The 11,302-nt window shown below is 41.6% G+C and overlaps 1 protein-coding gene across 1 annotated transcript; it reads right to left on the bottom strand.

Moving 5' to 3' along the window:
* Positions 1–10: 10 nt before the first annotated feature.
* LOC120656387 (mitochondrial proton/calcium exchanger protein-like) lies at positions 11–9,645 on the bottom strand. The gene is made up of 16 exons (XM_039934460.1): positions 9,485–9,645; positions 6,127–6,770; positions 5,714–6,025; positions 5,295–5,441; positions 5,112–5,200; positions 4,938–5,030; positions 4,333–4,459; positions 3,624–3,688; positions 3,384–3,544; positions 2,112–2,341; positions 1,933–1,980; positions 1,676–1,822; positions 1,172–1,254; positions 697–812; positions 455–617; positions 11–259 (listed from the first exon to the last, which is right to left on the bottom strand). Exons 2-15 carry the CDS (start codon positions 6,718–6,720, stop codon positions 535–537), a joined length of 2,295 nt encoding a protein of 764 aa, XP_039790394.1. The 5' UTR covers positions 6,721–6,770; positions 9,485–9,645; the 3' UTR covers positions 11–259; positions 455–534.
* Between the last annotated feature and the right edge of the window lie 1,657 nt (positions 9,646–11,302).

Below are 11,302 nucleotides of genomic sequence, written 5' to 3' on the forward strand. Positions count from 1 at the left end.
AGATCCAATATGTCGATACTGAATCATACCATAAGCGGATCTGTATTTCCACTTCCATAGCAACCAGTTGAGATTTTGCTTGTGATTTACCTGCCGAACCACAGCACTGCAACCATACATACGCATGTCAACATCTTTACAGCAAGTCTATCTTACTAATTGAAGTTACTCTAAGTCAGCACAGACGTGCAAAAAATGGATGTAATGCTTTTCAATTCGCACATGGCACACTGCAATTAGAAGCTGAGATCTCTTGAACAGTGGCGGAGGCTGGAATCACCGGCAGGGGGGCTGCTTCCTCCTCTTCTCCCCCCCCCCCCCCCCCTTTCTTCTTCTTCTCTCCCTTCTTTCCTCTTCTTCTCCCTCCTCTCCTCTAATTTCCATGGAGTTCATGGGGGTAGGGGGGGCTTGAGCCCCCCTTGCCCCCACGCTGGATCCGCCCCTGCTCTTGAACTTTCTGCCTGATGAGATAGTATATATGCGCCACCTATCTAAATAAGATTGATGTTTCCAAATGCTCGATGCCTCTACCAGCTACTGCCGTGCTTCCTCTTCCTCTTCATTGTTCTCTGTTTGCGATGCTAGCTTCACAATGTCTTCGACAAGGATCTTTCCTTCTGTAGGTGTACACGAAGAAAATTGTCAGAAAGATAAGAAAATTGACCAGATGCTGCAAGTTGTCATGGGGGAACGAACCTTTGTCTTTAGAAAGGTTTCTGATGAGCTCTTGGACTCCTTCCTTTCCTATTGTGTCCTTGAGATAAGCTGCCGCTGCTGCTACCTCTTCAGGGGTCACCTTGCCATCATGGTCCCTGCAAATCGTAGTGAAACATATCTGATAACGCAGTTTACTTGATAAAGTAATCTATCCCAGATGGCCACATATATTTGCTACTGGGATCAGAAATACCATGTTTTTACAGTTACTTCGGCAAGGAAGCTATGAGTTACCACAGGAGTGTATTTCATGAAACAAACAATCTTCGGAATCATTGTCAGGTAAATCACAGAAAAGATGGTATAGAACTGTGCAGTGCAAGGCAATCGAGTTACCACTGACCGTAACTTAAAACAAAATAAGTTTCCTTGTGAGTACAAATTTACCAACAGAAAAATGCACTGCTGACAAGCATACAACATAAAACAACTCTATACATAGAAGTGAATTTACCTATCAAGAAGTTGCCAACGGTTTCCTATTTGTGCGTCCACATCATCGATCTCCTTTTCTAATTCTTGAAGCATGGCATCAACCTGAATGCAGCAAAGGCCAAAGCTATATGTGATTCATGTGAATAAGGAACCCCTCAAATCATAAATATATAATATATATTAATAAAGAGAATATAAAAGCATGCAGATGCCAACAAATACTGAAGGTACAAATGCAAGCAGATGTTTGTTTTTTTCGCAGCCTTTTTAAAATTTCAAAAAAAAATGTTTAATTCAGGTAGACTTAGAATTCAGAGGTCATTTAGTTGACAAGTCTGCAAAGAACAGTTTGCACTCTTTATCAACTTTTCAGATATTTGTTATTGTTTTCACTGTCAATATTCAAGGATATTTAGGCAGCAGAGTTCCAAGAGTAGTAGCATAAAGATATGGGAAATATAAACATATTTTAGCAAGAGAGCGCTCAACCAATGGCTATAGAATGCACGGAAGGATTTCTTACCTTCTCAATCAGTGCTGATGAGACTTTTTCTTCAGCAGCCTCCTCAGCCTGGTGGTCTGACTCCTCTCTGGCAGCTATGTATGCTCTCTTAACTTCTTCTTCACCCTCTGTGCCCTCCTTTTCGAGCATGGAGTTATATAGTTCTATCTGCAATAGCACAAAAGTCCTACTAAAGCTCAAGGGTACATCTTATACATGCAGTACAATGGAAGATGGCTGCATAAGTATTTGTTAGTCAGATCCGCTTCACATTATACCTCCTTGTTGACAAGGCCCAGGAACTCTTGGCGCTCCTTACTTACAGACTGAAATAGAAGTTAGAAAAAGGTCAGATAGAGAGGAAGGGAGAGATAGTAGTATTACAGAATTACATTGCTATTACTGTCAGCGTGTATAGTTACTAAAAGAAAAAATTAAAGGTCGACTAGGAGCATACAGATGCAGATGCGAGCACCGCCAATGCTCGGCTAATATTACAGAGTTTTTCCTTGTCATGCTGTTTTGCCTTTTGCAGTTCTTCTTCTTCCCTAGCAGTAGCTTCAGTCATTTCCTCCAAGGCTAAATCTTCAGAGGCACCATCTGGTTCTTTGAGCTTTGCCTTCTCTTCTTTCTCTTGTTTTGCTTTTTCTTCTTTCTCCTTCTTTTTCTCTTCCTCCTGAACATGTTTGGGATTCAAAAGCATCAATAAAAGAGTTTAAAAAATAAAATAATACTGCGAAGATTGGATAATTATCAAGTAAACTGCGTTATCAGATTTGTGAAAGAGAAAATAATCGATAATAATTACAGTATGAATCTTGAAGTAAGTTAGACAAGATAACATCATTTGGATTAGAGACTACACAAATTGGGAGCATGCCTCAGATAGAAATACAGATAGGGGGGGTGGAGGGTTGGCCTAAATGTGATTTAGGCGTTTATTTTGGCTGAACGGCCATTTAAACAGGCTAAACAGTCATTAAAAGGGATAAACAGATGATTAAATGGACACGGCAAGCCACTGTGTAGCGTTTACACAACGTGCAAACGAGCTAAGTTTCATTTAAAATAACATTTCCATTAAGGTTCTCTCAATTGAATATCTTCTGGCTTATCATGGAATTGCATATTCCCTTTAAATAGTAAGGGGTTCTGGTTCGATTTCCCTACTGTTCTCAATCCCTATCATCCAAACAAAGGCTAAGAAATCCAAACAAAGGCTAAGAAATTGTGTTCATCTGAACATCTATCGCATGGAAAGATATGAACTCCTAACTCCTATGAGGTTTAAGCATAAATCTGACTAGGGGTTCAAGCAAGAGAAATAGCTAGGGTGCAGCAGGGTATGCAATATTGGTGCACAAAAGTAGTCATTTCAAAATCTGAGACAGTGCATTGGGCAGTCAGATAAAACTAAAATGTGTGGCTTCAGTCTTTAAGAAAATGTGTTTTGGACCAATAATAAAACATAAGTTATAAAACTATGAGACAACACAAGCCCAGTCCCACCAATTCAGTGGAGGGAGGCTCTCTATCAACTTATTAATGCGGTGGTTTTATATTCCCAAGTATTATATCTTTTATTGTTAAAATTAGTCCTCTATCTTCAAAAAGACATTGCTTCGTGGTAGTAGCTATAGATTATTCTACTAAATGGACCGAAGCAATTCTTTTGAAGAACATGATTCACAGCTGAGATAATTTATACTCAGGCTTATTCTACTTGCACCAGATGACATGGCCATATACACTATCGTTCTCCTCCTCTCTGAAACAGAATCTTCAAATGGCAGTACTGTCCCAACTGTATCCACAACTTCATCTGGTAGTGAAGATAGCGTTGCTACAACAGCCTCCTCAGGTTTCACTTTACCAGCTACAGTAAAAGCTCTGACAGCATTTTCAAACATAAGAATGCAAGCACAAACAGAAATAGCATGAGAACTGGGAAAATGCCTACTAAACTTACCTTGAAAGTATGAGAAGTGAAGATGGCACAGAATGATTTAGTGAGAGATCCAACCAGTCTCGGAGCTGGGCAAAACAAAGATGCAACAAATGTTACTAGCATAGTTTTATATGCATTTACATGGTCCCTCCCTCCCTAAATAGCTGTCTTGAACTTGTGGATAAACCCAGAAGGTCCTGTAACCCAACTTCAGCTGTGTTTAATTCAAAGTGCAAGCTAAGTGCTGTAGTAACATTCCTTTGACAGTACACAGACTTGAACAGGCATGCAATAAGGCCATAAAAAATGTGAACTAACAAAGACTAAAGAAAAATATAATAGCTACTAGGACAAGTAAACATGGCATCACATTATTCGGAAGAACAGAAATCAGGACCTACATGGAAATGGATGGAGTATGGCCCAAGTCTATTATTGGAATCCAGGATGACTACATTTCATAGTAGTTCCAATTATAGGCACAAGTGTTATGTCTGTCTCAAAATGAGCAATGTTAGCTTTGCTTAAGGTGTCTTGGCACTTGGCAGATTTGGAATCGTTAACTAACATTCAATAAAAAGTTCTGCAAATCTGTCTCCGAAAGACAGGAGTTGTGGAGTTAAACAAGAATGGACAGCATAATAAATAGCAAAAAACAAGAAAATAATTGAATTACTTGAGGCCATGCAGTACAAAATTAAGGGCATATCATCAGCATCAGTGAGATAACCTGTTGTCGCATCTCTTCGGTTGACAGCAAACCTAGGAGACCACGTTCCCGGCAGGCTTGACGAAGTTCCTCTTCAGAAAGAGACTCAACACCCTCAGCTTGAATCATCTTATCGTCATTCTTAATGCTGCAATCGTGAGTAACATTACCAAAAGAAAGCATTTTAAGAAGACAGTTGGAACGGCAGTGTATTATAACAGAAACTGGACAAAGGGATAAAGAACTAGCAAATTGTGTAAACAAGAAAAAGGAATGATGACACTGTCTCATATATATTGCACACAAATCTAGTGCTGAACCTAGACTATTATTCGACCCAAACACAATTTTAATCCACCAGAAAGCAAAGAGTCAACATGATTTAGAAAGCCTGCTAAGGTTGCACGTCTATTAAAAGTACTGCACATTCTCTTGGTGAACGAAATAAGATTTCAACTTGATAATTGACAAATAAGCTTTCTGAACAGACCATAGACACTATTTGATCTCCAAAATTGATCATATCTGTTATATTGCCATTAGGTAGACAAGACCATAAGAATATATAGATGCTCCAGATGTAAACTAAATCAGCATTAAGTTACATTTTCAATTTAAATACTTACTCTTGCAGTTTTTTGCGAAGCATGAACCTCAAGTAGTTGTCTGTACCAAAAGGTCGGATACCCATATATTTGCACATATTTACCAGGCGTGGTCTGCAGAATAAACATGAGTCAACTGTTTATTCCTAACGTATTTTTGATGATCAATTTACACAGATATAAAGAATGTCTAACCTGCTCATATTATCCAAAGTAAGTTCATCATTGAAAAGCTTCGCGAAGCTCAAGATTTCATCATTCGAGACACGTTCACCTCTCCTAACTTAATTCAATTTAACTATATTATCCAATCGAAAATAGCAGAGGCAGTTTACAATGCATAACGAGTAATGATTGGATCACAGAAAGAATCCATACCTTGTCCAAAAACTCATCTAGATCTTCAGCTGTCTGTTTTATGTCTCCACTACGTGATGTTTGAACTTCCTTTGCCATTTCTTTTGCTGTATCTTGCAAAAAAATTGCATATTCCATTCTTGCTTTTAGTTTCCTTTTCAATGCTTCCTGCACAGGAAAATGAACCATGGTTTGATGTAATCAGTTCACACTAGGTACTGTCTATAATTACGATACAAATGGCAGAGGAGTGATTCGAACATGAGATGCAAAAAAAATGATTAATCTACAAAAACGAGAGCAACAGTAGGGTATGCTGCTCCATGGAACTAATGTACTGATACCACATGTGTGACAGTGAGTTTCATTCATTGTTGGTAGCATTCACATAACACCGAACCAATATAATCTCAGGTTGTTAAAACCAGTCAAAAACATACCTCTTCTTTCATTTTGTCCTGGAAAGTTGATGGCAGCATGTTTGGAAATAACTTGAGGAACACTGGCAGTAATAATTCCATGAAAGGAACAATTATGAACACACCAAACGGTACCAGCCTGAAGATATCAGCTGTTGTGCGTGTCAGCTGCCGCCTCTCTCTTCTAGAAAGGCTTTTTCCACCAGCAAGTTTCACCAGCAATCTTGACGAGATCCTAACATCTGCCCAGAGTAGTTTTGTCCCTAACCAATAATGCTGCAGTGTAGAAACAAATTCATCCTTCCAATGCTTAAGCTTTGCAGCCCAATCAGCAATTGACAAACAAATAAGTAAAGTTTCATAAGTTAAGAAAGAAAAATACCAATCATTCTTCTTATATCTATGCATTTAGGTACTAATGAAAATAACTGAGACCTGCTCATGGAAGCAATAGCTCGCAGAGCAGGGCCAATACCCAGAAGCCTTGCCCAGAATTTCTGTACGACTGATTGGCTAGCCTTCAGAGATTCTGGTGCCTGCTTAGCTTTGGCTTTAGCTTTTGCAGTGCTAAGACCTTCCACAGCTTGATCACATTCTTCTGGGGATGCCTCTTTTTTCTTTGTATTTTGCTTTTGATCCCCACTATGTTCATCATCAATATCCAACTTAGGTTGCCCTGCAGTTGCCGTTGATGATGAGTGGAATGACTGCAGCATAGATCTAGCTCCCAACGGCAACCCGAAGTCATTCTTTCCAATTCCACAATAAGAAAGATATATCCCATGAGCTGGGCGCCGCAGAAACCCATTAGCAACACCTGCCAAGTTCCTCTTAGTCAAATTCACACTATATTGCCCCTTCTCAGATTTTGAGTCCCCAGAGCTTTGCTCCAGAAATCGCTGTGCTGTTCTTGGCTCAGCCTCCAAACCAATTCTTCCATGTTGGAAGGTAGAGGAAGATGAGAGGATAGGTGTGTTAACATGTTCCAAAAGATATTTCCTTCTCCTAGCTATTGCTCGTGAAGCCATCTTCTCACTTTCCAGGTGGGAAGGCCAGGCTCATGCCTTAGGGTATAATCCTGAAGTAATCCCATTGTTGAAACAGAAGTAAGCTTTGACTATTGACAAAAAGGAAGAAGATAGTGGCAAAGAACAAAGATGCACAGTGAAAATAAGACTTAACAACCATAAAAACAATTTGATAGTTCCAAAACAGGCGAAAGTCAATTATTTTCAAGGAATCTTAGGATTGTTGTGCCAATAGAACTCTCCTAAATTTTCTGAAAACATAATCATTAAAAGAAATTCAAAACAATACTGCACAGATTTCCACCTATAAAGCAACTAGCAACTAATTTTTATACACAAGGTCAACTGTTCAAGCCGTAAGAACCACGAGTCCCGGAGTCTTAGTTCTGATATATTGTCATTAGACCAAGCTTGCATATTCTGTCCAATCGAATAGGCATTACAACAAGCAACTTTACAATGTTGTTTTCTTTTGGGGGGCATGTGACCTCAGCATTTAGTGCGTGACCTCTGCTGGACAAATATCTAGAGTCTTCTGGCAGATGCTCGTAAGAAGTTAAATAAGAATCATACTTATTCCATGTCTTAATTGTTCAGTTTTATCACTACTAACTACCCCCTGTGTTTCAAATTGTAGGTCATTTTTCCTATGTATCTAGATATTACGTATATCTAGATGCATAACAAATGTTATGTATCTAGAAAAGCCAAAATGATCAACAATTTGGAACGGAGGGAGTATCATAGACGGTGATGAAACTTTGATAGAGGTTTCTGAATGAATCATCACAAGTCAATAGTAGACCAATTTTGACACCAAGCACCTCCTCCAACAGTTTGGAATATCAGTAACAGATGGACTACAATCAGTACACAATCATTCCAAGCAATTCCTACTACCCTTTTACAAATTCCTTATATTTTTACCAAAGTTTGATGTGTGTTTATGATTTCAAGTTTTCAACCAGGGATCTGAAGATTATCCACATATCAACAGAAAAACTACACATATCTGTTAGGATGTAATCAATCTATAATTCTATACCCACATTTCTACAATCAGGAACAGTTCAATTCAGATCTTTCAGTTTAGAGTTTACTAAGCTCCATGCTACAATCGCAATCCACATCAATGCACCCATCCTAAGCGACTCAACAGCATATGAACAGATGGGTGGGCCTTCTTAACAGAATTTGTTTGTGGAATCCATTCATCCTAATTGAAGTGCATGGTCAAGTAGAATGTCAATACCCCCTCTTTACCATCATCTATGTTGCCCGGATACGCGGATACGGATACCGGTACGCGATACGGGGATACTCCGATACGCCATTTTTCCAAAAATAAGGATACAGGGATACGCCAATATATATATAAAAAATAAAAATAAATAAAAGTTTCAGGAACTAGAATGTGAGAAAATAGAAGTTTCAGGGACTATAATGCGTCATAAACTCATATATTCATATGTTCTATAATTATTAGAAAAGGGAAGGGGCAAAGGAAAAAAGAACCAACCTTATTTTACCTGTTCGTCTGTTCCACGAATGGGGTCATCTTCTTCCCCAACCTCCGGCACTCTCTCTCTCTCTTTCTCTGTGTAGCGGCCAACTCCGGCGGCCGCGGCTCCTCCTCTCCCTCTTCGGAGGCCGCGACTCATCATCTCCCTCTCTAGCGGCCGCGCGGGCCGTCCAGAGGCGCGCTCCGGCGGCCGTGGCGGCCCGCCAGCGGCGAGCTCCAGCAGCGCAGCACCACTCTAAATAGTGCTTTAACAGATGTGCGGGCCTCTGTCTGGACAGGCCGCGTAGCCGCTGGAGCAGTAGGAGGCACGGACGGGTGGGCGGGCGGAGGTGACGGCAAGGGAGCAACGAGCGATGGGGAAGGAGCAGGAGGAGGCACGGGCGGGTGGCCGGGCGGCGGTGACGGCAAGGGAGCGATGAGCAGCGGGGAAGGAGCAGGAGGAGGCGTGGGCGGGTGGCCGAGCGGCGGTGACAGCAAGGGAGCCGTGCGAGGCTGCTGCGGGCCTGCGGCTGCGCGAGTGGGGATGAGAGGGTGGCACAGCGGAACGGAGGACCTTTATACGAAGCGATTGAGTGGTGTTGTTAGGGTTTGAAGGTATCGGATTTATTTTTATTATTTGAAAATACCTAAATAGTCCGATACTTACGGGATACGTATCCGGGAGTATCCGTGGAGTACGGGTATCCGATACGGTATCCGATACCGGTACGTGAGTTTTGCGAAGTATCCGCGTATCATAGACCATCATCCATCATAATTGAAGTTCATGTGGATGAAAGGATGGATGGATGGAGGCACAAAACAACAATAATTACGACAACAGATGGGCAACAAGGAGCCAAACGACGCGTATCACTAGTACGTCACTGCAACATTTTATATTTTTATATTTTTGTAAAAAAAAGGGTAAATAATCGACTCATTGGGCTCAATAACGAGTTAAGCGCAGTTGAAATTCGGTCCCTTTCGCTGACCCCGAAATGCCCAAAACTCACCGATCGCCAGCACTGAAAAAAAGCCCCCCTAAAAATCGCAAAATTTAAAATATATATATAATGAGCCGCGCGCGGAGCCACTAGTTGGCGATCGCGCTGATCAAATCATCCCAGGGTCATCACCAAACACCGAAGGAATCGGAGAGCAAATCCACTCCGCTACTCGCACCAAACAGAACCATAATGCCGACCAAAAAGTAATCAGGGAGGGAAAGGATCGCCTCGAGCGAGACGACGGGGCGCTCACCGGGCGCGAGGGACGCGGCGCCGAGCGGAGGCGGGTGGATGGGCTGGGCCGGGCAGCGGCGCGGGGTAGAGTTTAGGGCTTTGGATGAGTGGGGAAGAGAGAGGGGAAGGAGGGGAAGGGAAGAGGCGGAGGGAGGGGAAGGACAGTTTTTTTTTTTTTTGAAACGTAGGGGAAAGACAGTTGGAGCCTTGGAGGGAGAGTCAGATGAAGCAGCCGAGCGGAGGAAGAAAGAAAAGCAAGGACTCGAAACTGTGGGCGTGTTTACATGAAAGGCAAAAAAAAATTCGATGGAATCTTACTAATTTAAAGTATTAAATAAAGTCTATTTAAAACTTTTTGCACAAATAAGTTGTAAATCGCGAGACGAATCTAATAATATTAATTAATTTATAATTAATTCATAATTAGCGGATGGTTACTGCAGCATTACTGTTACAAATTATGGATTAAGTAGGTTCATTAGATTCGTCTCGCGATTTATAGCACATCCATGCAAAAAGTTATGTAAATAAACTTTATTTAGTATTCCATATATATGTTCAAATATTCAATGTGATGTTTTTTTTTGTATTTACGAGGTTTATAGGTTGTGATCTAAACAGGGCCACTGGAGTCCTCTGCTGCTGCTGCTCCTGCTGCTGCTGCTGGTGGCCGGGCGATCGAACTGACCGTGGCTGCGTTTTGCCGTTTTCAACCCGGAAGTTATCAACCAGTACCACCAGCTGCTAAACAACCTCAACTAGCCTGTTGTTTCCTGATTCCCACTGGACGTCTCTTATTTGTCGAGTAAGCAGTCCTAATCTTCTTGGCAGCCCGTTTAAAAAAAGCACGCGAACTGACTTTGAAAAATCCCCAGGAATTGTTATCAGTCGTGATTCGTGGCGGCGCATACCGACTTCCCATTGGGTGCCCTGCCCAGATGGCACTGTCAGCTGCGAACGTGTCTCTTCGCTTCACTTGCTCCCCCGCTCGCTCGATGAATGTGCAGCATATTTCTCAGGCATATGCTTCGTCTCCTCTTTCAGCGCACACACAGTCCAAGCATCTTCCACCCCACCCGGACACCCGGTGGCGGATGCAGGATGAGAGAAAGGGGCTGAAACAATAGATATGTTGATTTGTGTGAAGATTTAATGGTAATTTGAAACTTTTGCTATAGTGATTTACATGTAATTAGAGGCTCTTAGGGGGGCTGGAGCCCCCCAGCCCCCCCTTTGGATCCGCCGATGCGGCCACCCGTGCCTTGCCTTTCCGTATCAAGCTATCAACTCATCAAGTGGTATTGGCATTGTTTTGGTTCGCGCTACAATATTGTAGCGCGCTAGGAATAGTAACAACTTTGACCACTAATTACGGTGTTAAACAAAATCAATTTATAAAACCAACTTCAGAACCCCCGTGCTAGTGACCCTGAAGAATCTAATGAGACCTTTGACCGCGCGATTAGAGGATGATTACTGTAGCATCACTGTAGCTAATTATCAATTAATTACCATCATTAGATTCGTCGCGAAAAGTTACACCCATCCCTAAAAAGATTTTGCAAATAAACTTCATTTAGTAATTCATGCATGCGAGATTTTCTTCTAGGGAAACTTGGACGTTAGTTTTGTTGCAAAACCAAATAAGACCATTAAACAATAAGTTATCAGCTCATCCTCCAGCGGTCCAGCCCCTTATTTAAGAAAGAAAATTACCAGCTGGTCTGCTCGCATCTGTGTGCTTTTTTCCTTATCAAGACGCGAATTCGGACATGCCAACCGTCCTCCAAATAAAGGGGAGGAACCCGTATAGAATTTTCGACGGTCACATGTCGTA

Source organism: Panicum virgatum, chromosome 1N (assembly GCF_016808335.1).
Source record: "Panicum virgatum strain AP13 chromosome 1N, P.virgatum_v5, whole genome shotgun sequence".
NCBI classification, from domain to species: Eukaryota; Viridiplantae; Streptophyta; class Magnoliopsida; order Poales; family Poaceae; genus Panicum; species Panicum virgatum.

What these genes read in the sequence shown, in the direction of transcription:
- LOC120656387 (XM_039934460.1), bottom strand. Translation starts at nt 6,720, where the DNA reads ATGGCTTCACGAGCAATAGCTAGGAGAAGGAAATATCTTTTGGAACAT. An exon ending in AGGACAAAATGAAAGAAGAG is followed by an intron (nt 5,442 to 5,713) that starts GTATGTTTTTGA and finishes TTTCCTGTGCAG; the next exon opens with GAAGCATTGAAAAGGAAACT. An exon ending in GTATATGGCCATGTCATCTG is followed by an intron (nt 2,342 to 3,383) that starts GTGCAAGTAGAA and finishes TTTTGAATCCCA; the next exon opens with AACATGTTCAGGAGGAAGAG.